Raw genomic sequence first — 22,727 nt, forward strand, 5'->3', positions numbered from 1 at the left:
CCCTCCTTCCAGTCCATCCATTTTCCCTTTAAGGGGTCAGAAATCAGTGAAATCCCAGAATTATATTCAACTGTTCTAAGAAATATCATCTGAACAGGAAAGGTAAGAAAGATCACCTAGTACAATCTTGGCAAAACACTCTAGAAATTTAACACTTCCAGAGGGGGAACCTAAAGTGAGCGAGCCCTCACCACAAGTCCAGTTAAGGGCTGGATATACAGTAGAGGTTAAAGCACAGGCCGGGTAAACCCAAGGTCCTAGGCCGGGTCCCTAGCAACCCTTTGTTATAACTGGATAAGGACTGGGAATGGTCCCCTCCAAAGGAAAACAGACCATTTTGGACAAGATTGGGCCAGCAAATCTAGCAGGCAGTGCATGGACATTCCTCACTACTCTTCTGACCTGCCAATAGTGTCAGAAAGCTCTCTAGGGCCAGAGAGAGAGCAGAGGAGGAGGTGGCACCTCCTGGATAGTCTCCATGGCTACATAGAGGGCTCTCAGGTTGAAGCACATGGCCTGCATATGCAGGAGCCAAGTGCAATTCTAGCACCACATGCCCCACCCCCTAACCCTGGACTCACTTTGAATCTTAAACCTGTGTGAGGCCAAGAATCATCCCTTAACTCACGTAGTATAGAAAGTGACAGTCACTTGATAAAAACTACTATTATTAGCACATGACTGTAGCATTTGTAGCAAGCAACATCTTTACTGATATGTAAGTCAACTTAAGAGCCAATATATGGGATGGGCCCAAAGCAATAGTACAGTGGGTAGGGCATTTGCTTTACACATGGTTTACCTGGGACTGATCCAGGTTCAATCCTCTGTACCCCACACGGTGCCCCGAGCATGCCAAGAGCAATTTCTGAGTGCAGAGCCATTAGTAACCGCTGAGCACCATGTGGTGTGGCTCAAAAACTTTAAAAAAATTTTAAAAAGGGGCCAGCGAGGTGGCACTAGAGGTAAGGTGTCTGCCTTGTAAGCGCTAGCCAAGGAAGGACCGCGGTTTGATCCCATGGTCTCCCCAAGCCCAGGGCAATTTCTGAGCGCTTAGCTTTTGCAATGGCACTGCAAATAGGCTAGAACATGAAAAATACTCAATGTGCTGAGGGTGAAAGGTTTCGCCCATTCCTCAGAGCCAGGACCCAGGAAGGTGAGATATGGGGAGGAGAACCTGAGTGGGGCCTGACAACTGAGAGGAGTAACCTGAGCCCGGGCAGAAAAGACCTCCAAGGTCTTGGGTATTGGTGGCCATCAGTAGGACAGGGTATCTCCAAGCAGCTTCTACTTGGCCCCAAACCTACCACTGTGAACCAAAAGGAAATTCCAGCCATTCCCTAAGGGAGCAAAGAGAGGTAGGCAATTCTGTCCAAAGCACGCAGCTCCTAAGCAGAGGTGCGAATACTGGAACTTCGGCCTGACTCGAGCCTGGCTGCTGCCTCTACATTAAAATGTCTGCCAGGACAGTTTAGGCCAAAACAGGAGCACATTTCAAAGAACTGTGGCTAATGCAGGTAGTTGCCCACACCTTAAGGCAGCCATATATGGAGCAGCACACAATTTTCTTTACATAAGACTGGCAGACACGCTTCTTTCTGTCTGAGTGGGTTCCCACTGATAGGGCCTCAAGCCTGCCCTGGCCCTCTGGCTCCCTTCAGACATTACCACTATATCCTCAGGATAGAGATTGTCACTGAAGGAGCCATCATCAAAGTTGACTTCATAGAAGGTCTCAGTGGTGAGCGTGACCACCTCACACTGGTAGAAGCGCCCATTCTTGTGCTTGCTAATAACCTTCTGGCCCGCGGTGATGCTCTGCAGGGCCCCCTTGGCACGCTGGAAGAGACAGAGGCTAGAATTAGCATTGCACACTGAGCTGGCAGGCCTGGCAAAATGGGAACCAATAACTGATTCTTTTACTGGAGGAACAAAAGCATGGGAATGGACAAGTAAAATGGAGATGAAAGATGGAGTAAGAAACAGACCTTTCTGGAGACCCACAGAAAGAAACACTTGTCATATTTTCCTCCAGACAAATAGCTCCACCCTAGCGAGCTGTCCACAATGGGTCCTTCCATCTCATTGCCTCGCCCGGAGCTCCCGGGACAAGCCTTGTGACTTCCCCCCTACTGCCAAGAACTGATCCAATGCATGAGGTATACACATCCTCAACACAGACAACAGGCACAGACAGACAATGCTCCTCAGTCAGTTCCTGGGCCCTTTCCTGGATGTTCTCAGCCACCTCTCCACCAAGATCTGTTCAATTCCAGGACCCTCTTAGCACCCTTTCCTCACTCTCAATTTGCCCTTGATGTACGTAGGGCACCAAGCAGCTGGTGGTCTTGTTCAGCTCATCTAGCCCAGCCTGCTGCTGCTGCTCTGAGCAAGCACCATGCATGAGCCTATGCCAGGCTGCTGGCACTGCTGCTCTCCAGCTCTCCATATACCTATGCACAACCCTCACTTTGCCTCCCCAAGCAGAGATAACTTTGACACTCATCCTGCCCCAGCCTCTCTGCTCACCCATCCTGCTAATGTGACCCACCAATTGCCCTAAGTACACAGGCCCCACTGATTGCACACCCTGTGACATCTTTCAGCCTGGGATGGTTGTTACTTGCAGCCTGACTCTCATCACCTAAAACCACAGGCAACAGATGTTCAATAAATATCACCTCACTTTTCTATATCAAAATCATCCATGGTAATACTGTCGCAACCATGTTACCAGAACAATAACACAAAAGTAACAGTAAATATATATCCACTTAAAATTTCCCTACCCTCCCCTACACTAAGGCTCGCCCAGCCGCAAATTCCTTTCCTTTGATTACACAAGTAAAGATTCAAAACACAGCTCCAGAAGCCAGAGAAAGAGAACAGTGAGTAGGGGACTTGTTAGGTCCAATATCTGACATTCCATGTGGTCCCCCAAGCACTGCCAGGAATGATTCCTGAGAACAGAGAAGAAATATATGATAAGCACAGTCGAGTGTGGCAACAAAACAAAAGTTAAAATTTAAAACAAAAACGAAAAAACTCAAAACCCCACTGCCCAGAGGTTCCCTTCACCTAATAAAAGAGCAACCAGGTCCCTCTAGGGCAGGGGTGGGAAACCATTTTTTTCAACTGAGCCAAATCTTGCCAAAACCACGAATGAAATTTATTTTGAGAGCCACGCAGGGCATGCACTGACAGAGGCTAGGAGCAGAGTCCTGACTCCTGGAGCAGCCACACGGCACACAGAAGAGCCGACCACTGCTCTCGGGAGTCTCAGCCATGGTTCAGCCCTGGGGTGCTGCCTGCATCTGCCCTGCCTCTTCCCCAAAACAACCAAGCATGTTCCTTCTTTGAAACTTGTACACTCTGTTCAGAACCTTCAACAGCCTTTGAACACAGCTCCTATTTCCTGGTTAAGGCTTACTTACAAAAGCCAACACAGCTCTGGCTCAAATCACATGCACCTCTGAGCCTCACTGATAAGAGAGCAGTTTCTACTGTGTGAGGGTAACTGGTAAGACCTGCCCATCAGTTCTCATAGATCCACCATCCCTGTCCCTGCAAGGACTTAGAAAGGCCAGCCTGAAGTCAGTCATCAGTAGGAGACAGTGCCTAGTGCTAGAATACATGCTTCAGATGCCAGAGACCTGAGTCTATTCCTAGTCACCATCACAGGCAGGCCACTGAATTCTACCAGGGAACAAGCCCCACACACCAGGCCAGGAGAACACCCTGAATACTGCTGGATATAGGCATTTTAAAAACATTTCCCAGAAGCAGCCAGCTTGGCCCTGGGATAAAACCACAAGGACAGGAGACTGAGGTGACAGCACTCTCACTGTCCTCCTCTCAACTCTCTGCAGAGCCTGAGGTTGCAGGAAGCACTTCTGACAGTCCACAGGGAAACCTGCAGGGGGGCACTCGTGAATAGTCATGAGGACGACTTGGGAACAGAGCCATCCCTCACCTCCAAATTTGGAATCCGGTGCCGGAAGCAGGTGATGAAGACAACGGAAGGCCAGTCGTCAGGCTGCATCATCACTCGGGCGGCCTGAGCACAGCTCACATGAAAGGCAGTGGGGCAGCGGCCATGAGAGCACTGCACACAGCAGCCAGCAGCCCTTTTCCTCCGCTTCTTACAGAAGACACATTTCTAAGGCACAAGGATGTGGGTGATGAGTGGGTGTGAACTGCCCAGACCCTCTCCTGTTCCACACACACCCTTTTCCCTCCTGCATCTGATAAAGTTCCAGAATGATAATCCCAAACCCCAACTAGACCCAAAGGGTTAAGGGTGATCTCAGTAGGTGGAGGCTGCATAAGAGCCCCGTCCTGCAGGTGAACAGGGAGGGAAATTGGGCAATGACTCGTCTCTGGCCTTTCCTCTCACTTACCAGCTTAAAGCGGGGCAGGGGGATCTTGCTGACGTCCACTGGGCTTCTTTCTGCGATGTTGACGAACCTGGCTTCCAGGATGGCTACCGCGCAGGAGACATGAACCCACCTGGCAAAGGTAAAGGTTCCCTCAGGAACCTCAGTGCTAGCCTTTTCCCCAGTTCCCTGTGTGCCCCTTACCACCAATAGCAAGTACCTAGGGTACAGCAGAACAAGAAGAGACGCCCCAACAGAAGTGAGCAGAAGCAGCAAACTCAGCAAGACACCATTGTGAATGTGGAGGCTAGTGGTCCTTCTAAATATCTCCATGCAGGCTCTAAGTCAGTGCTCTGTCCTCCTGACCACTCCCTCAGCACTCCACCCAGAGGCTACTCTTTTCTAGTCACCCTCCCCCCAACTAGTTGTGTTCTTCAAGATCCAGCACAGATGCCTCAACCCAGCTGGGTTTGAGCAGCGACACTCCATGCAGTCACAAGTGGTGGGTACAGAGGATCAATGTGCAGCAGCATGATAACATCATACAGTGCAATGCTCAAAGCACCCAATTGCCCAGGTGAGACCTAAAGAACTGCCTGGAGCTGCTGCAGTCCCAGAGGGCCTCAGAGGGCAGAACAGGGTGTCAGGAGGTGGGCGGCCCAGCAGAGCTAGTCCCGTTCTGTGTACAGAAGGCAGCTCTCCCATGCCTGGGAAGGGCAGTGGTTTCATTCTTATCAGCAAGCTGAAAGAGGATACCAAGGCAGGAGGCAGGCTGGGGTATTTCAGCAGGACAAGGACACTGCCCAGTGGCTCTTCAAAGACAGCAGGCAGGATCGATTCCTAGCCAGCCACTTCACCCACCTGACATTACTACCACAGGACCACACAGGGCATGTCTCAGCTCAGTGACGTTCAGCCCAGCAGTGGAGAAGCCCATGTAGAACTGTGAGGGCCTTGGCTGTGCTCATGTGCTTAGCGTTCCCCACCCTGAGGATATGCCCCACCCCCGCCGTGGCAGCCTGAGTCAGGAGGCTCTGTGTGATATGGCACCGGCCCAGCAGTCATCAGGGATGTGTCTCTCACACACTGCCAATCACCCGCCTCATGCTCAAGCGTCCATCTGAGCACCCCCAAAGGACACTGATAAAGCAGTCTGGCTTTGTTGGTTCCTGTCCATATCACTTGAAAAAAAAAGCCAGCCCTGGTGCTGGAGGATGACCCTAAGGGCACTCACCTGTCATCGTTGGCCCTCTGCAAGGCTCCTCCTCGTAGCGAGCACAAGCAGCAGTCCTAGAAGGAACAGGGGAGCCTTAGGCCCACACCATATTGCCCTTCACTTCCCCAGGCAAGCTACTTATCCTCCACAGAAGCCCTGTGGTCAGCACAGCCATCAGGAAGACGGGGAGGCTGCTAGAGGCTAACGGTATTAGAGTGTGCCATATGACAAGCACCTCACCCACTGTCCACTCTTCTCCAGACCCCAGGCCACCCTCAGAGGATGTTTTATACTGTTCCTGGTTATTGGGAATAACCACCAACACAGGCTGTGCCCTGGCACTGATCTCCGGTGCCCAACTTAAGTAGCGAGCCTATAAGCCCAGTCAGAAATGAAGCTCTGCTCAAGCTGGGGGGCTCCACTGCCGCCAATGAGAGGTGTTGCCAAGGGGGAGGCACAGGCCAGAAAGAGAGCTGTGAAGTGAACCCTCCATGTGCCATTCATCAACCCCAGCCCAGTGGCCATCTCCTCCCCGGGACATGTTGCCAGTGCACGAGGTCTTCATGTGGTTCCGACAGAGGAAAAGAATCTACTGTGCTAAGTGGTGCCCACATCCTCTATTGCCTTGGACCAAGCCTGCCCAACCACTGTGGCGTGCATGAGTCAAGTGCACGGGAAATGGCCACTATAGCAGCCTCTGAATGAATGTCACAGGGAAGACAGACTGGACCCACCCTTGCTCACCTCCTCCAGGGCGTTGGCCGAACACCGAGAGCACATCCAGTCCTCAGTGGCCTTAGCCGGGGGAACACCGTAGCAGCCTGGCAGGGATGCAGAGGGGAGAGAAGCAGAACCAGAGGCCAGAGTCAGAGGGGCAAGGTGCAGCTCTTACCACCTGCTGGCCCCCAGAAATCCGAGTCTACACAGGGCAGCTCTGGTCTCCCAGGACCTAAACATGGCCCCCAGGATCACATGGGACACAGAGCCCACCAGCAGCTAAAATCAAGGCCCCAGAAGCATGAGGCCTCTGCCCAGGGGAACAGGAGGGGCAGCCGGCAGCAGAAAGGATGTGGACTCACTGGCATGCACGCGGACGCTGCACTTTTTGCAGGAAACAAGGAGGCTGGTGCCGTCCTCCTCCAGGTAAGGGGTGGAAAGGTTGATGTCAGTGCTGCAGCCGATCGAGGTGAAGCACATTTCCGGAATCAATGGCTTGGTCCTTTGGGGCGCTGAATCTGCAGCCTTCCCACAGCTTTGGGTCAGGCTGCCGAACTCGACCTGGGATCAGAGTGGAGCCAGCATCAGAGAGCTGTTTCCAACTCACCACACTGCGCTCCCCTGGTACAAGTCAATGTCCCAGAGCTGCTAATTGAAGTTCTTGCTAATGACTCAAATTCAATTTCTCACAGCAGCACCAAAGGCCCCTGGGGGCAGCAGAGAAGAGGGAGTGGAGGTAAGAGGCAGCTGGGATTTCTGCCTTCCCCCAAAGAGCGATAATGAAATGCATTGAGATGTTCACAGCGCTGCTGTGGTGGGCTGCCCCATGGGGTGTCCCCACCAGGGAAGGGGCCCAAAACAGGTGTTCCCAGTAATGGCACCAATACCCCCAGTGCTGTTGATAGCTAGAGTCCTGTGTGTTCACCTAGCAACCCTGCAAATACCCACAAGTGTGGGTGCTGGCACCCACACCCTCATCCTCATCCTCATGCCTAGAACAGGTCTGGCACCACATCACCCACAGCTCAGGTGATGGCCAGAGCTTGGAGCCCCACTTGGGGCGTTGGGTGGGAGAAGGGTCAGGTGACAGCTGCCCCCAGGCAAGCATAGAACTCTAGTCAACAGGGAGACACGTTGAGGTGAGAATATAAAATGTGCCGCTGATGTTCCCGATCCTGGGTCCTCAGCAAGCCAGGCCCCAACCCTGCCATGTTATGGACTAGCAAGCCCCCACCCCAATGAGCCTGTCAGTTCCCATCCTGGCCCTCCTCAGGCTGGACCCAGAAAGACTTTGGGTAATAAAGTCATCAGAAAAAAAAAAACAAAACAAAAAAACAGTAGGCAGCATATATGCACGCACAGGGCCCCACCTGGGAGGCAACATACGTGTACACACAGTCTCACATGACAGGACACACATGCATTTTACAGCACACACACTCAGATTCAACCCCCTGGAAGGGAGGCCACAAAAGACACCACCACCACCACCAGAGAAGCTGAACATGTGTTTGTTGGTCTCTCTTTTTTTTTTTTTTGGGCCACACCCGGTGACGCTCAGGGGTTACTCCTGGCTATTGGCTCAGAAGTCGCTCCTGGCTTGGGGGACCATATGGGACGCCGGGGGATCGAACCGCGGTCCGTCCTAGGCTAGCGCAGGCAAGGCAGGCACCTTACCTCCAGCGCCACCGCCCGGCCCCTGTTGGTCTCTCTTGTCTTAAAGTAGACCTTTCAGTTTTTCCTTTAAGGCTGGTTTTTCATCTGTGAAGTTTCTGAGCTGTTGTTTATCCATGAAACTATGTATCTTTCCTTCAAACCTGAAGGTAAGTCGGGCTGGGTGCAGTATTCTCGTTAGGGAACCAATTCCTTCAGTCTTGTCACAATATCCCACCATTGTCTTCTGGCCTTGAGGGTTTCTTGTGACATGTCTGCGGTAAGTCTTAGGGATGCTCCTTTGAATGTAATTACATTCAAAGAAGCTGAACATGTGGCTGCTTCTCCTGAGAGGGTCTGAGGGCAGGGAAGAAGCTGACCTGCCTCAGAGGAGACTGGTAATGACCAGGCACTTCTGCTGACAGTGTGAGGTCCATGGGGATGGGGAGAGAAAAGCACCCCTGTGCCCCAGCTCTTTCCCAAAGCCTGCTAAGATGGAACCCAGCATGGCTGGGTTGTGCCTGAGGAGGCCAGATTAGAACAGGCAGAGAATCCAAGAAGCACCTGACTAGCCCTGGCAGGACCCAGCCACGCTTACCTGATGATATGTCTGAAAGATCATGCAGATGGAGCAGTGAGGCTCCTGCAGGGCCATGGCCTCATTAAATTCCTTCTCAGCTTCAAAATTCGGGGGTCGGTTCTGCCACAGCTGGCTCAAGGGCTTGGCCCAGGCCTCTGTCTCCTCTGCCTCCTCCTCGGGGGTCAGCTGCTCAGATGTCTCTAGAAGGGAAGCACAGTGAGTCACCCCCAGGTGGGCTCAAGAGAGAGAAATCCACCTCGAGACAGAAGCAGGAAGCAGAGTGCCAGGTTGTTTTCAACATCTCTGTCAGTATGTGAAATCCTAATCTTTTATTCTAGGAGGGGTCGGTGTGGAGCTATCACCATTGGTGCTCCGGGGGCTACTCTCAGTACCTTGTGGGGGCCATGTACTGTTAAGGATCAAACCCGAACTATCCACATGCCAAGTCTACACACTAGTCCCTTGAAACTAGCTCCCTGGTCCCACAAAGTCCTCGTGTTTGGTGAATTTTCCTCTTTAGATGCATCAACAGAAAACAATGAGAAATGTTCTTATAAAATAATGCTTAGCTGGAACTAAGATTGCCTTGATTGGACAGGGGTCTCCAGGTTAGCCTCCAAGGAGGGTTGCCTTGTGTGTGTCCAACATGAAGCTTCTTCCCAGTCTTCGCGGAAGTAACAGGACTGAATGACCAAGCCTCAGTGAGGAACTACAGTGCACTACCAGACCTACCACAGTCAGGAAGCTGAGAACGGTCCTTGTGTTTACAAGGTCAAACCAAGTGAGGTACACATGGAGGCCAGGGGTTTGCTGCAATGGGAGAATTGGTGCCTGTTCTGTCCACATATGGTTCCCAAGATCTGAATTTGTCCCAGACACCATAAACAAATAATAGACAAGAAACCTGTAAAACCCCAAATTTTTACTCTCTGTCCCTTGACCCTAGATAATACATAAAAAGAAAGTTACTGGAGCTGGGGAAGCAACTCTCCATGGGGAAATTTTTCCATGAGGAAATTCCCTGAAGAGGATACAGCAACAGAGATGTGTGCCTGTTCAGCAGCCCTGACTCGTAGCTATGGAACAGATTGGGGTGGGAAGGCCAGAGCTCTGAATTCAGAAAGGTATGGAGAGGGGGCCGGGCGGTGGCGCTGGAGGTAAGGTGCCTGCCTTGCCTGCGCTAGCCTAGGACGGACCGCGGTTCGATCCCCCGGCGTCCCATATGGTCCCCCAAGAAGCCAGGAGCAACTTCTGAGCGCATAGCCAGGAGTAACCCCTGAGCGTCACAGGGTGTGGCCCAAAAACCAAAAAAAAAACAAACAAACAAACAGAAAGGTATGGAGGCAGGCTTGGACCCGAGCTTCTCCAGATGCTCCCAGGCAAGGAAAGGAGGAGAAAATGCAACCATAGGAGCCTCTTGGAGAACCCTGTAAACAGGAGGTGGTTCTATGCAGCCACAATAGGAGGCTGCTGAGCACCAAGTTGGGTACAGGTATCCAAAATCCCAGCTGCCCCCTCCAAAAACCCTCTTCTCTCTGCCTACCAGACAAGAGTGCTTTTCAGGAGATCTCTCACAGCAACCCTCAGGAAGCTCTAGAACAGACTTAAAAATGCCATTTCTTTGCCTCCCCCCTAGTTTGGGGAAGGATGGGTTTGAGCCACACCTGGTGATGCTCAGGGCTCACTCCTGGCTCTGAACCCAGGAGTCACTCCTGGCATTTCTTTTTTTTTTTTTTTGGACCACACCCGGCAGTGCTCAGGGGTCACTCCTGGCTGTCTGCTCTGAAATAGCTCCTGGCAGGCACGGGGGACCATATGGGACACCAGGATTCGAACCAACCACCTTTGGTCCTGGATCGGCTGCTTGCAAGGCAAACGCCGATGTGCTATCTCTCCAGGCCCCACTCCTGGCATTTCTTGAGGGACCATATGAGATACCAGGGATTCAACCCAGGTCAATTACATACAAGATAAACACCTTATCTCCCCACCCAGTATTTTCCCATCTGGAGCAATCAACCTTAAAGCAGATAAACAGTTTTCTATCCTGACTTCAGTTATTTGCTTTAGTTTGGTTTGGGAGCCATAGTGAAGTTCAGGAATCCCTCCTGGCAATGCTCAAGGCATTCTAATCAGCACTGGCTTCATACAAGGTCTGAACCCCCCTCACTCTATCTCCAGCCCCTTTGCTCCTGTTAACACTGACAGGATCTGGCAGCTGCCACTGTGCATGACATCAGGAAAGGGCAAAGAGGGTCAGTGTGGCTAATGCAAAAAAAGAAAACCAACCTCTACTAGTCCTGGGGACCTGGCTGATCCAGGGCCCAAGGCAACAAATCTGCACGTCTGGCAGAAATACTGTAACCAAGATAGAAGCAAAAAGCAGAAAGAGGTCCTCATAGTCCTAACAGAACACACTGACATCTGTTTGAAAGCAAAGTGGCCAAAAATTGCTGTACTGATTTAGAGGATGGCAATGGGGGCCGGCTATCTACGAAGGGGAAAGCTGTAGGGACCCCCGCTCACCTCTGCAGAACTTTACTGCACTGCAGTTACGTGTGTGTTTGTCACTAAGCTCAGAGCAACTGAAAAAATGTTCCCCATGGGGCAGGGGGCAAACAAGATGAAGATGCTAAAGCAACGGCTTCCCAATAAAATGGAGGAGCCAAGCTTGGGTTTTCCCTGCTTATAGGAAAGCTAAGATATACCTCCAGGGGAAAAACAAGGGAAGGATGCAAGTAGACAGAAATGGCTCAGGGGAGTCCTTGCTGATATCCCTGGGGTATCAAAAGTGGGGGTCACACACAATGCAGTCCACAGAGATGCCTACGAAGGCATCATATTCTATTCCCTCATTCCAGCTGAGGCACATGTGCTGGAACTAAGCCAGCAAAAGGTGGGGGCTGCCAGATACAATGCTGCTTCTTTTCCAATTTCTCCATATTTGGGGTAGCTGCTGGGGGGAAACGGAAGCCAACACCAAACCAGGGCACCATGTGACGCCAGGGACTAAAACAAAAGGCTCTTACATGAAAAGCACATGCTCCAGCCCATAACTGAAATGTTATGAGCTCCATAACTGAAATGTTCATCATAAAAAGTTGGGTGGGGGGGCCAGGCGGTGGCGCTGGAGGTAAGGTGTCTGCCTTGCCTGCGCTAGCCTAGGACGGACCTCGGTTCGATCCCCCGGCGTCCCATATGGTCTCCCAAGAAGCCAGGAGCAACTTCTGAGCGCATAGCCAGGAGTAACCCCTGAGCGTCACAGGGTGTGGCCCAAAAACCAAAAAAAAAAAAAAAGTTGGGTGGGGAAAGAGATGCTGTCTATTACAAACATAACTTTTGGTGCAAATAGTAACAGAGCCGGAGTGATAGTACAGAGGGTAGGGCACTTGCCCTGCACAAGGCAAACCTGGGTTCAAACACCGGTACCCTATGTTGTCCCCCATGTCCCGCCAGGTATGACTGCTGAACTCAGAGCCAGGAATAAGCTCTGCAAAATTGGCCGTGAACCAAAACCAAAGAAAAACAACAATAATAAACATTAACACTATAAAGCTTCCAGGGATACAAGCTGGCTCAGTGGCAGAGCATCTGTTTCACATGCAAGCTGAACAGCTCCACAGGCTCCTCTTGCTCCTGCCTGACCAGGCTCAGTGTCTGTACCCTCCCTCCGTGCTCTCTTCTCTTGTGAGGGATCTAAGACCACCTCCACAATTGCTTTGCAGCTTTCCAAAACCGAGCAAAGATGGGACGAGGAGACTAAACCCCCATTTCTCTCCCTGCTTGCCTCCCAGCCCCCCACTCAACACCTGCACCCCAGGCCTACTGGCCCTACCACCCCTCCAAGACCAGGCTCTCAGAGAGGCCAGAGACCAAAGCAAGGACCCCTCCACTCCCTGCAAAGCCATTTTCAAGACAGTCCCTAAGTACTGCCTTCCTACCATGCACACTATTTAAACTCTGACCCAGAAGCAATCACTTTTTTCCCACCAAGGGCCACCAGGGCTGCACCCAGAGGTGTGGGAAGTGGGACAGTGAATGCTGGGATCCATTTCAGGCTCACACCTGCTAGTTGTTCCGCCTGCACTTAGACCAAGGCACATACTTTCTCCCAAGCCTACAGATCTCACTCTGACCTCCACTTTTATGTCCCCATTTGGATGTCACATCACCTCGCTCCTTCCTGTGTAACTCCTTTTTCCCTACCTTTCCATCTCTCTTTTCCAAGGTCAGAGACTGCCTCTGGCCAGGGTAACATCTTCTTTTTGCATCTTTTTAATCAATCAGTCTGGCTCTCCTACCTCCCTGCCCTGTGAGCCCCTGGGAACCCTGGCATCTCCTTAGTTATCTCTGTGTTCTCACATTCAGCTCAGGACTTGGCATCACAGACAGAGCTTTGCAGTCCTTAAAAAAAAAAAAAAATCAACCCGTACCTCTCCCAGCTGTTGGAGGAAAAACCTGCCATTACCCCCATTTAGATGCATCCCAAAGGACTCAGAACATATAATAAAATGCAATTATAAACCAGCTATCAAAGAAAACTTTGCCCTCTGTGTAGGCATGAAGTCACCAACCCACCCCAGTCCTGGACTGTGCTTCCCGGCATCCTGATGAAAAGCGTCTTTCTAAAAAGAGTTTTAACCACACTTACCATCATCGCTGACACAATCCTGCAGCACCAGCGGGTGATGGCGGGGAAGTTTGCTCAAGGGCTGCCGGCGGCCCTTGGACTTCTTACTCTCCTTCAGAGGAAATATGTATTCATCATCAACCTGGGCAAACGATACAGAGCAATGAAATGGAACATGCCTTAAAACAGAGACACAACACAAGTCAGTCTAAGAATAACAAGTGGAAGGAGCAGAGATAAAGAAAAACAGAGAGAAAGTATTTTAAAAATGGGGCTGAGGAGCCAGAGAGATAACATGGAGGTAGAGCATTTGCCTTGCATGCAGAAGGACAGTGAATCGAATCCCGCCATCCTATATGGTCCCCCGAGCCTGCCAGGAGCAATTTCTCTGAGTGTAGTGCCAAGAGTAACCCCTGAGTGCTGCCAGGTGTAACCCAAAAACCAAAAAAAAGGCGGGGGGGGGGGGGGCTGAAGCAATAGTAGGTAGGGTGTTTGCCTTGCACAGAAAACAACCTAGGTTTGATCCCTGCCATCCTATATGGTTCCTCAAGCCCACCAGGAATAATTCCCAAGTGCAGAGCCAGAAGTAACCCCTGAGTAAAGCCAGGTGTGCCCCGCCCTCAAAAAAGATGGAAATATCAAAATATACTAACTTAAGTATAAAAGAAGACTCCAATCTAAAGTCAATAATAAATAAGACTAGGCACAGGAATGTAAGCTAGTGTTATGTAAATGTTTTACAGAAAAGCCTATACCTTTACGTGTGGATCTTAACCTTCAAAAAAGCAGCCTAAAGGGGTTTATGAGACAGTGCAGGGCCTAAGGTGCTTGCTTGCCTTGCATGTGACCAGCCAAGCCCAGCCACATATAGTTCCCACAGCATAGCCAGGTAGAGCCATGATCACCGCAGCCCCAAAACAAGACAAAGCAGCCTGAAGCACAGGTTCCAAAAGTAAGCCAGTGGGCTGGAAAGCTATCTCAACAGCTGAGAGCATGCTCTGCATGCCACAAGCGCAGGGCTGAGTCCCAGCACTACTAGATACCATCCTAGAGCACCTAGCCCAGAGCACCAACAGATGTGGCCCAAAAACATAAGGAGAGGGGGAAAAATCAGCCAAGTGGATGAGATTATTTGAGGAAGAAGAAAAAAACCACTGATTAGAAGCCATGTCTTACAGGACGGGAAAACAAAGAAGATTGAGAAGGGGCCAGCAACATAGTGCAATGGGCAGGGTGTTTGCCTTGCATGTGGCCAATTTGGGTTTTATACCCAACATCCCATATGGTTAGACCCCCAAGCACCATCAGAAGTGATTCCGAGTGCAGAAACAGGAGTAACCCTTGAGAATCAACAGGTGTGTCACAAAAACACCATAAAAAAAAAGTCTCAGAAGCACAAGAAGGTGCAGAAAACAAGGCAGGAAGTCCTAGGGAGGAAGGAATGGGAGAGAGCTCACTGGGTAGGCAGCTAAATCACTTTTTTTTTTTTTTTTTTTTTTTTGGTTTTTGGGCCGCACCCGTTTGACGCTCAGGGGTTACTCCTGGCTATGAGCTCAGAAATCGCCCCTGGCTTGGGGAGACCATATGGGACGCCGGGGGATCGAACCGCGGTCCGTCCTACGCTAGCGCTTGTAAGGCAGACACCTTACCTCTAGCGCCACCTTCCCGGCCCCCAGCTAAATCACTTTTTAATGGGGATAGTGGCATCTGGACTTCTCTTTAAGTCCTAAGTTCTAGCAAGCACCAAAAGAACAAGATGTCAGAGACTTCTTATTGAGAAGACCTTGAAAAGGAACCTGAGGGCCAGAGAGATAGCATGGAGGTTGGGTGCTTGCCTTGCATACAGAAGAACGGTGGTTCGAATCCTGACATCCCATGTGGTTCCCCGAGCCTGCGGGAGTGATTTCTGAGCCTAGAGCCAGGAGTAACCCCTGAGCAAGACAAGGTTGATAATCAGGTGACCTGAAGATACTGAGATTTCACTGATTATCCAGGCAGTTGATGAAATCAATTTGAGTGTGGGAAGCAACACTTAGCATCCAACCTATGGCTACAAGACTTGGCTGGAGGTTACTCCCTGCGAAGATGAAAGGAGAGAGAGAGACAGCTGGGCAGCTGGAATAGAGCAGGTGTAGGGACCAGAAAACAACAGGGAGGCTACAAGTGGCCAACCCCACTGCAGACTTGCAAAATGGAAAAAAAGAAATGATACCTGGGACCCTTGTGACTTGATGCAGCGATGTTACTACAATTAAATGACTAAGAAATTTTTGTTTGTTTGTTTGTTTGTTTTGTTTTTGGGCCACACCTGGCGATGCTCAGGGGTTACTCCTGGCTGTCTGCTCAGAAATAGTTCCTGGCAGGCAAGGGGGACCATATGGGACACCGGGATTCGAACCAACCACCTTTGGTCCTGGATCGGCTACTTGCAAGGCAAACGCCGCTGGGCCCATGACTAAGACATTTTTAAAAAGGACACCAAGAGCCAGAAAGCTTTTTTGTATGTGCAAACACTCATAACACAAAATCCAGGACAGTAGTTTTTGTTGTTTTGTTTTCTTTGGGTCACACCCAGCAGTGCTCAGGGGTTACTCCTGGCTCTGCACTCAGAAATTGCTCCTGGCAGGCTCGGGGGACCATATGGGATGCCAGGATTAGAACCACTGTCCACCTACCACTGTGCTATCTCTCCGGCCCCAGGACAATAGTTCTTAAGAAGGTCCCAGTACCAGGATGCAGAAATACAAATCAGGCACTACAAGCACAAAAGGTCCCTGTGCTCAAGCCTAGCTCAGTGTGCCCCTGTAAGCCTTCTGGCACCCAGACCCCAACTTAAGGGCAGAGACATTAAGGAAAACAGGCTCACTCATGACCTAGGGACCTAGTCTGGGTCTGCGTTGTGTGCTGCTCACACCCAGAGACACCACATCCACTAAACATGGATGGAACCAGTGTTCTATGTTTTCCAGTCTCCCAGCTGCAGGGCAGTCACCCCTCCATATAGGGCTATTGTCCCCTATCATGTCCCCTGAACTCCCAAATCTCTCAGTCTCTGACTGAAAGGAGTGAGTTCCAGCCCAGGACAAGCTGTTAGCCAGGTGATAGCAATGCACAGGACTGGCAGGAAGAAGTGCTCCCAGCCCCTCGGGGCTCTCTGTAAGCAGGCCTGGGGCCACAAGACACAGCAGCTCAGGTTCCTAACCTTCCCTGCTCCTGCTTCTAATTCCAAGCACCCCAGGTCAAGGGCCGTTCCTGATAGGGCACTTGATCCAGGAAAATGAATTTTTCAAAGCAGCCCCTCTATCAAGAACATGTGTAATGGGGCTCAGCCTACAGCTTCACCAGGGAACATTCCCAGCCCTGACATAAGGTAGCAGGACATAAACAGTAAGAGGCCCCAATGACACCCTGGAGGATGCTCTACCTGGGAGCTCAAGGGACATAAGATGCCCTCGGCGTTCAGCTCTTTCCAAAGACATGAAGCTATTAGAGCTCTCAAAGGACAAAGTACCTGACCAGGTCTCAGGCATCAAGTCCCTCCCTCTTCCATCCTGATTTCTACTAAAACTAAATTTCAGGGAGGCCGGAGTGATAGCAAAGCTGTAGGGTGTTTGCTATGCATGTGGCCTAGCTGGGACAGACCCGGTTTTGATCCCCGTCATTTCATATGGTCCCCTGATCCTGCCAGGAGTGACTTCTGAGTGCAGAGCCAGGAGTAACCCCTGAGCACCGCCGGGTGTGGCCCAAAAACTTAAAAAAACAAAAAAACAAAAAAACAAGAAACTAAATTTCTGTCCATTCCTTCTATACTTTCAGAAGATTCATGAGATAGGCCCTAGGGACAATGCAGTATAAGGAAGCAGCACACTCCTACTAAGACACTCAACACTGCATTGGACGGTGACTCACAATCAGCCCTCTAGTGGTATTGTCCTGGTCCAAAGAAGACCTGCCACAGGGTCAGAGCACAGCAGAGGACGCAGTGACAGATGGTGACAGAATAGAGACAGTATGACCTTCAGGCTACAGATGAGAAGTCCACACAGAAATAAAAAGTGCTGGGGGTCAAAAAGATAGTACAGTACATAAGGCTCTTGCCTTGCTTGTGACTGGCATAGGCTCATATCCCTGCCACCCCATAAGGTCCCCCAAACTAACCAAAAGTGATCTCTGAGCATCACTGAATATAGCTCAAAAACAAAGAAATTAAAAAGTGCAGGGTGTCAGGATAAAAGACACTATGTACCTTAAATATTACTGTGAAAGATGTGTTATTCACTTTTGGTCACAATAAGAATTATTAAAAAAAAAAAAAAAAAAAAAAAAAAAACAGGGCCCAGAGAGATAGCACAGCGGTGTTTGCCTTGAAAGCAACCGATCCAGGACCAGAGGTGGTTGGTTCGAATCCCGGTGTCCCATATGGTCCCCCGTGCCTGCCAGGAGCTATTTCTGAGCAGACAGCCAGGAGTAACCCCTGAGCACCGCCGGGTGTGACCCAAAAACAAAAACAAAAACAAAAACAAAAAAAACCTGGACATTGTCAAAGCAGCTTATAATTAAAAAAAAAAAAAAAAAAGCAGTTAGGATACATACCTAGCATGTGCCCAACTCAGGTTCAATCCTCAGCACCATGAGCCCCCAGCATCACCAGGTATGTCCTGGGTATTACCAGCACCAGAGGACCAGGCCAGAATTGCATTCTCAGGCCCTTGCCTTGAGCTACCAAGACAACTGGCTGAGAACTACTGATGGGGTTGTGGGGAGAAAGAGAAATAAATTCAGGAAGACACTGAACAGATCTGAACAGGAGAGTAGGTTAGACAGAGGCCATGGCCTCTTCCTCCTCTTCCCCCATGTATCTATCTGGAGGGAGTTTCCATCCTTGCCAACCCTAAGTACTAGTGAGCTCTCTAATCCACACACATCACATCTCCTACAACCAAGTGGGATCCCTCTGCCCTGTGACAAAGGATGTTATTGTTACCAACTGCCTGGGACAGGTCACAGGTCTCAAGTTCAAGGTCACATTCTCCAACCATTTACTGGAAATAAAGCAATATTCTGAGTCCTACATGACTATCGCCGGCACCCAGCACAAGCACTGGGCTCCTAACTTGCTTTTTGTATTGCTGCTATTGTTGTTTATGTTTTGGGGCCACACCCAGCAGCACTCAGAGGTTACTTCCAGCTTTTTGCTCAGAAATCACTCCTGGGGGCCGGAGAGATAGCATAGAGGTAGGGCATTTGCTTTGCATGCAGAAGGACAGTGGTTCGAATCCCGGCATCCCATATGCTCCCTCGAGCCTGCCAGGAGCGATTTCTGAGCATAGAGGCAGGAGTGACCCCTGAGCGCTACTGAGTGTGACCCAAAATCCAAAAAAAAAATCACTCCTGGCAGGCTCCAGGAACCATATGGGATGCCAGGAATCAAATTGAACCAGAGTCCTTTCAGGGGTCAACAGCATGCAAGGCAAATGCTGTAATGCTGTGCTATCTCTCTGGCCCCCTAGGCTCCTAACCTATAAAAAAGTAAAGGAAAATAATACCAGAGGCAGGGTGCTTACCTTGCATGCGAGTGACTCGAGCTCAATTCCTGGCACTACATAAGGTAACCTAAGCCTACCTAGAGTGATCCCTGGGCATAGAGCCTTGAGCACCTCCAGGTATACTGACATTCCCCACCCTCCAAAACAATAGAAAAACAGCAGTAACCAGTTCCAAACTCACATACAAATATTCATGCCCTGCCCATGTCAGCCCCTTCTGCAGTCTGGTTGCCTCTGGAGGCCCTGAAGAGGTCTATGTGACCACCAGAGGGACACAGGCTGGAGAATTCAGTGTCCAGCATGCAAAACCCTGTGGCAGCAGTCCCAAAGGCCAGAGAGCAGCTGCCAGAAGTTCAGACAAGGAAACATAGGGTGTAGCAACCCAGGGGTGGGGATAGTCACCAGGGAGAAGCGTCTCTAGAAACTGAGCCTGAGTCAGGGACGCCAGGATTTCCAAGGAAGATAAGTCCCCAGAGCAAGCCTCCTTCATCCCTCCAGGAGAAGCAGAAAGCAGTTGTGAAACAACTTCCCAACCCTGCCTCTAAAATCCTCAGTCTGTACTAGGAACTAATCAGGGCATGGGGCAAACAGTCTGCCCTTGGCCAGTGAAGAAGGAAGAAGCAAGAGGAAGCAATTCCTGTGCACAAAATCACAGAATAAGAGTACAGTCAGCATCTGCATCTGAGAACCCACCAGACCATCCAGTGTGAGACTCAATACCCTCCTAGAAACAAGGCTTTCAACTTAGCACACAGGATGACACACAGGAGGCCACAATAAAAAAATAAAATAAGATAAATAAAAACAAGTCAAAGACATTGGGGCCAGAGTGGTAGCATAGTGGTAGGGTGCTTATCTTGAATGCAGCTGACCCAGGATGGACACAGGCAAGATCCCCCCCAAGTATGGTCCCCCAAGCCAGGAGTGATTTCTGAGCGCAGAGCCAGGAGTAACTCCTGAGCACCACCACATGTGGCCAAACAAAACAAAAAGTCAAAGATGAAGTTCATAGGGATAAGAATTGAAGATAAGAAATGGCTCCTATTGACCTCTGTGTTCCATGCCACTAAGGCCACAGTTGGGACCTAACAGTTGGGATGTCAAGAAGATGCCTGGAGGGCCCGGAGAAATAGCACAGTGGTGTTTTCTTTGCAAGCAGCCGATCCAGGACCAAAGGTGGTTGGTTCGAATCCTGGTGTCCCATATGGTCCCCCGTGCCTGCCAGGAGCTATTTCTGAGCAGACAGCCAGGAGTAACCAACCCCTGAGCACCACGGGTGTGGCCCAAAAACCAAAAAAAAAAAAGAAGAAGAAGATGCCTGGGGAGAGGGAGTCCAGCTGCAGCCAACTCAGCCTCACAAGAGCCTTTCCATTACAAAATAGTGAACAGAGCTGCAATGAGTCACTATTGAGTGCTCACTGCTGAGTGCTTTCCCAAATCTCTGAAAGAATGCTGTCAGCAGCACTAAGACAAAGGGAAATAAATCCTCAAGGGTCTCTGCAGGGTAGCGTGGAAGAGGAGAGTAAGAAGGCCACCTCACGCATCCCTAACCCTCACATGGGTGGTGCAAGCATGGCCACACCAAGAACTGGGGGGGTTGGGATGCAGCGTACAGCGGACCCATCCTGAGGCTGAGCTGAGCTGCTCAGAGCTAAAAAGCACAACCAGAAAAGCTGAAAGAGAGCACTCTGGGTGACTCAAAGACAAAGACAGGAGGCCACCCGCAGGAATCTCTCCTGCTGCATCCACTTCCCCTTCTCCCTCCCACAATCCTCACTAGAGAGGGTGCTCTGGACATTGCCCAGAGCCGTCCATACCTCAGCCAGCTCAGGCTCGCTGCTGCTGCAGGCACCACTGCCTTTCTTCCTCGGGCACCGCTCCGCTCGAGAGTAGGTGTGCACAGGAAGGCCTCCTGTCCGGCCCCGAGATCGGCATGACTGGGGCTCACTGGCTTCCGAGTCAGAAGAAATGGACTCCTGGGATGACCCGGAGCCCAGGCTGGAGGAGGATTTCTTTTTAGAGCCTGAAAAGGCAAGGCGCCCCACTACAGGCACAGGATTTATAGAAAGATCTAAGGCGGCCGCTTCTTGCTCTTGCTCCTCCTCATCATCGTCATCATTGTCATCATCATCATCATCATCTTCCTCATCATCCTCATCTTCCTCCTCTTCCTCTTCTAGTTTGACATTCTTCAGCTCTTCAAACTTAACATCTGTGGAGTCAGGATAATCTAAAACATACGTACACACAAACACACACACATATTGGAGAGGGTTGCACCACGCGGCCCTCACACAGCAACTCCCACACCTGCCCACCCATCGCTGCTCCTGCCAGCCCTTTCCAGTCATTCATACCTCAGTTCCACTGGCCCCATGCACTGTCAGTATAAGCTCTGGGGAACAGAGACCAGCAACTCACCTGGGAAGGTGAGGCCATCCTCCACCGGCCGGACAGAGCTGTGGGTGGCTGCACACTCCGCCAGGTCATACTGTCCAGAACTCAGTTCCTCCTTGGGGAAGAGTTCGCTCTGGCTCACCTCCTGTGGGATCTCAAGGCAAATCCGGTGCCTCTTGGTGCCTATCCGGTGCTTGGAGAGGCTGCAAAGGCAGCAGAGCTTTTCAGTGCCCACATCCGACTCCCACTGGCACACACACCCTTCCCAACTGGCCGACTCCACTTCCCATCAACTCCTAGAGTTCCCCAGAGACCTAAGGACAGGTGTACTCAGGTGCCAGTGTCCTTATATGTACAGGGATTCATGTTCGAACCCCAGCACTATATGGGCCCCCAGCACTACCAGGCACAAGCTGACACATTTGACCATCAGAAATAGGGACTGGAATAAATACAAAAAAAAAAAAAAAAAAGAAAAAGAAATAGGGACTGGAGGGCCCGGAGAGATAGCACAGCGGTGTTTGCCTTGCAAGCAGCCGATCCAGAACCAAAGGTGGTTGGTTCGAATCCCGGCGTCCCATATGGTCCCCCGTGCCTGCCAGGAGCTATTTCTGAGCACACAGCCAGGAGTAACCCCTGAGCACTGCTGGGTGTGGCCCAATAACAAAAAAAAAAAAAAAAAGAAATAGGGACTGGAGAGATAGTTCAGCAGGGAGGGCACTTGCCTTGTATCTTGTGCCAACCTGGATTCTATTCACAGCATCCCATAGGGCTCTCCAAGCATCACCGGGAATAATTTTAGAGTGCAGAGCCTGGAGTAACCCCTGAGCATTGCCAGGTATAGTCTAACCCCCACCCCGCAAAAGTGCTCAGAAGTCTCCATGCCTCAGAAAGAAAAAGAACCTGGTAGAGGGTAACCTCATAAAGGTGTGTCCTTTCCCCTACAAGGCTGGGAAACTCCCCCAGAGGACACCTATGGCTCAGACCTGAATAGTCATCACCCCATCCATGCTCCGAAGTTTCATCCCACAAACTAGAGCAGAGGACAGGCCCAAGCTCCCGGGACTCCAAGGAACCCTCAGTGTTGAAACCAATCCCCATACACACATGGAAACAGCCTGTTAGCAGGCTTGGAGCGGTGCCAGGCCAGACCGTGGGCCTGGAGGGTTGCCACCTACCTCTTCTTCGAGTCACCCTCCTCGCCATCCTCCACCCCTGCCATGTCCTCCTCGGAGCAGGCGCTCTCATGTGCAGCTCTGGGGTGCAGCTCACTTTCTTTCAGGAACTCAGCTGCTTCGGGCGTGGGCAGAGTGTGGTCGATCACTGTGCTGTCCTTGCCAGCTTTCCACAGCTTATACCTCTCTGGCTGGAACTTCCGCACAAATACGTCCATGGAGATCTTCACCATATCCTTCCTGCAGGAGCACTGTCCAAGAGAACAGAGGGCACCAGGTGAGCAGGCCCAGCTTTTGTGTGCAACTACCTAACCCCAGCCCCACCGCCACCCCTTTGATAGAAAGATAAGACTGTCTAAAGCAAAGGTGAAGCTCCATGAGCTGAGGGCTCAGGGTCCATGCAGAGCCTGCCAATGGAGGGGAGCAGAGAGAAGAGG

At 50.8% G+C, this 22,727-nt stretch overlaps 1 protein-coding gene across 2 annotated transcripts in view; it reads right to left on the reverse strand.

Moving 5' to 3' along the window:
* KDM4A (lysine demethylase 4A) overlaps positions 1-22,727 on the reverse strand; it is a 53,119-nt gene that overhangs the window by 3,554 nt on the left and 26,838 nt on the right. For both annotated transcript variants that reach the window (XM_049774646.1, XM_049774647.1), the window contains exons 9-19: positions 22,294-22,541; positions 21,140-21,318; positions 20,536-20,948; positions 13,194-13,314; positions 8,561-8,742; positions 6,672-6,870; positions 6,337-6,413; positions 5,611-5,666; positions 4,401-4,509; positions 3,974-4,159; positions 1,669-1,839 (exon numbers count right to left, since the gene is read on the reverse strand). In XM_049774646.1, coding sequence (XP_049630603.1) covers positions 1,669-1,839; positions 3,974-4,159; positions 4,401-4,509; positions 5,611-5,666; positions 6,337-6,413; positions 6,672-6,870; positions 8,561-8,742; positions 13,194-13,314; positions 20,536-20,948; positions 21,140-21,318; positions 22,294-22,541 — 1,941 coding nt within the window. The remainder of the gene's footprint in view (positions 1-1,668; positions 1,840-3,973; positions 4,160-4,400; positions 4,510-5,610; positions 5,667-6,336; positions 6,414-6,671; positions 6,871-8,560; positions 8,743-13,193; positions 13,315-20,535; positions 20,949-21,139; positions 21,319-22,293; positions 22,542-22,727) is intronic.

The sequence above is a fragment of the Suncus etruscus genome, chromosome 6, assembly GCF_024139225.1.
Source record: "Suncus etruscus isolate mSunEtr1 chromosome 6, mSunEtr1.pri.cur, whole genome shotgun sequence".
Taxonomy (NCBI): Eukaryota; Metazoa; Chordata; class Mammalia; order Eulipotyphla; family Soricidae; genus Suncus; species Suncus etruscus.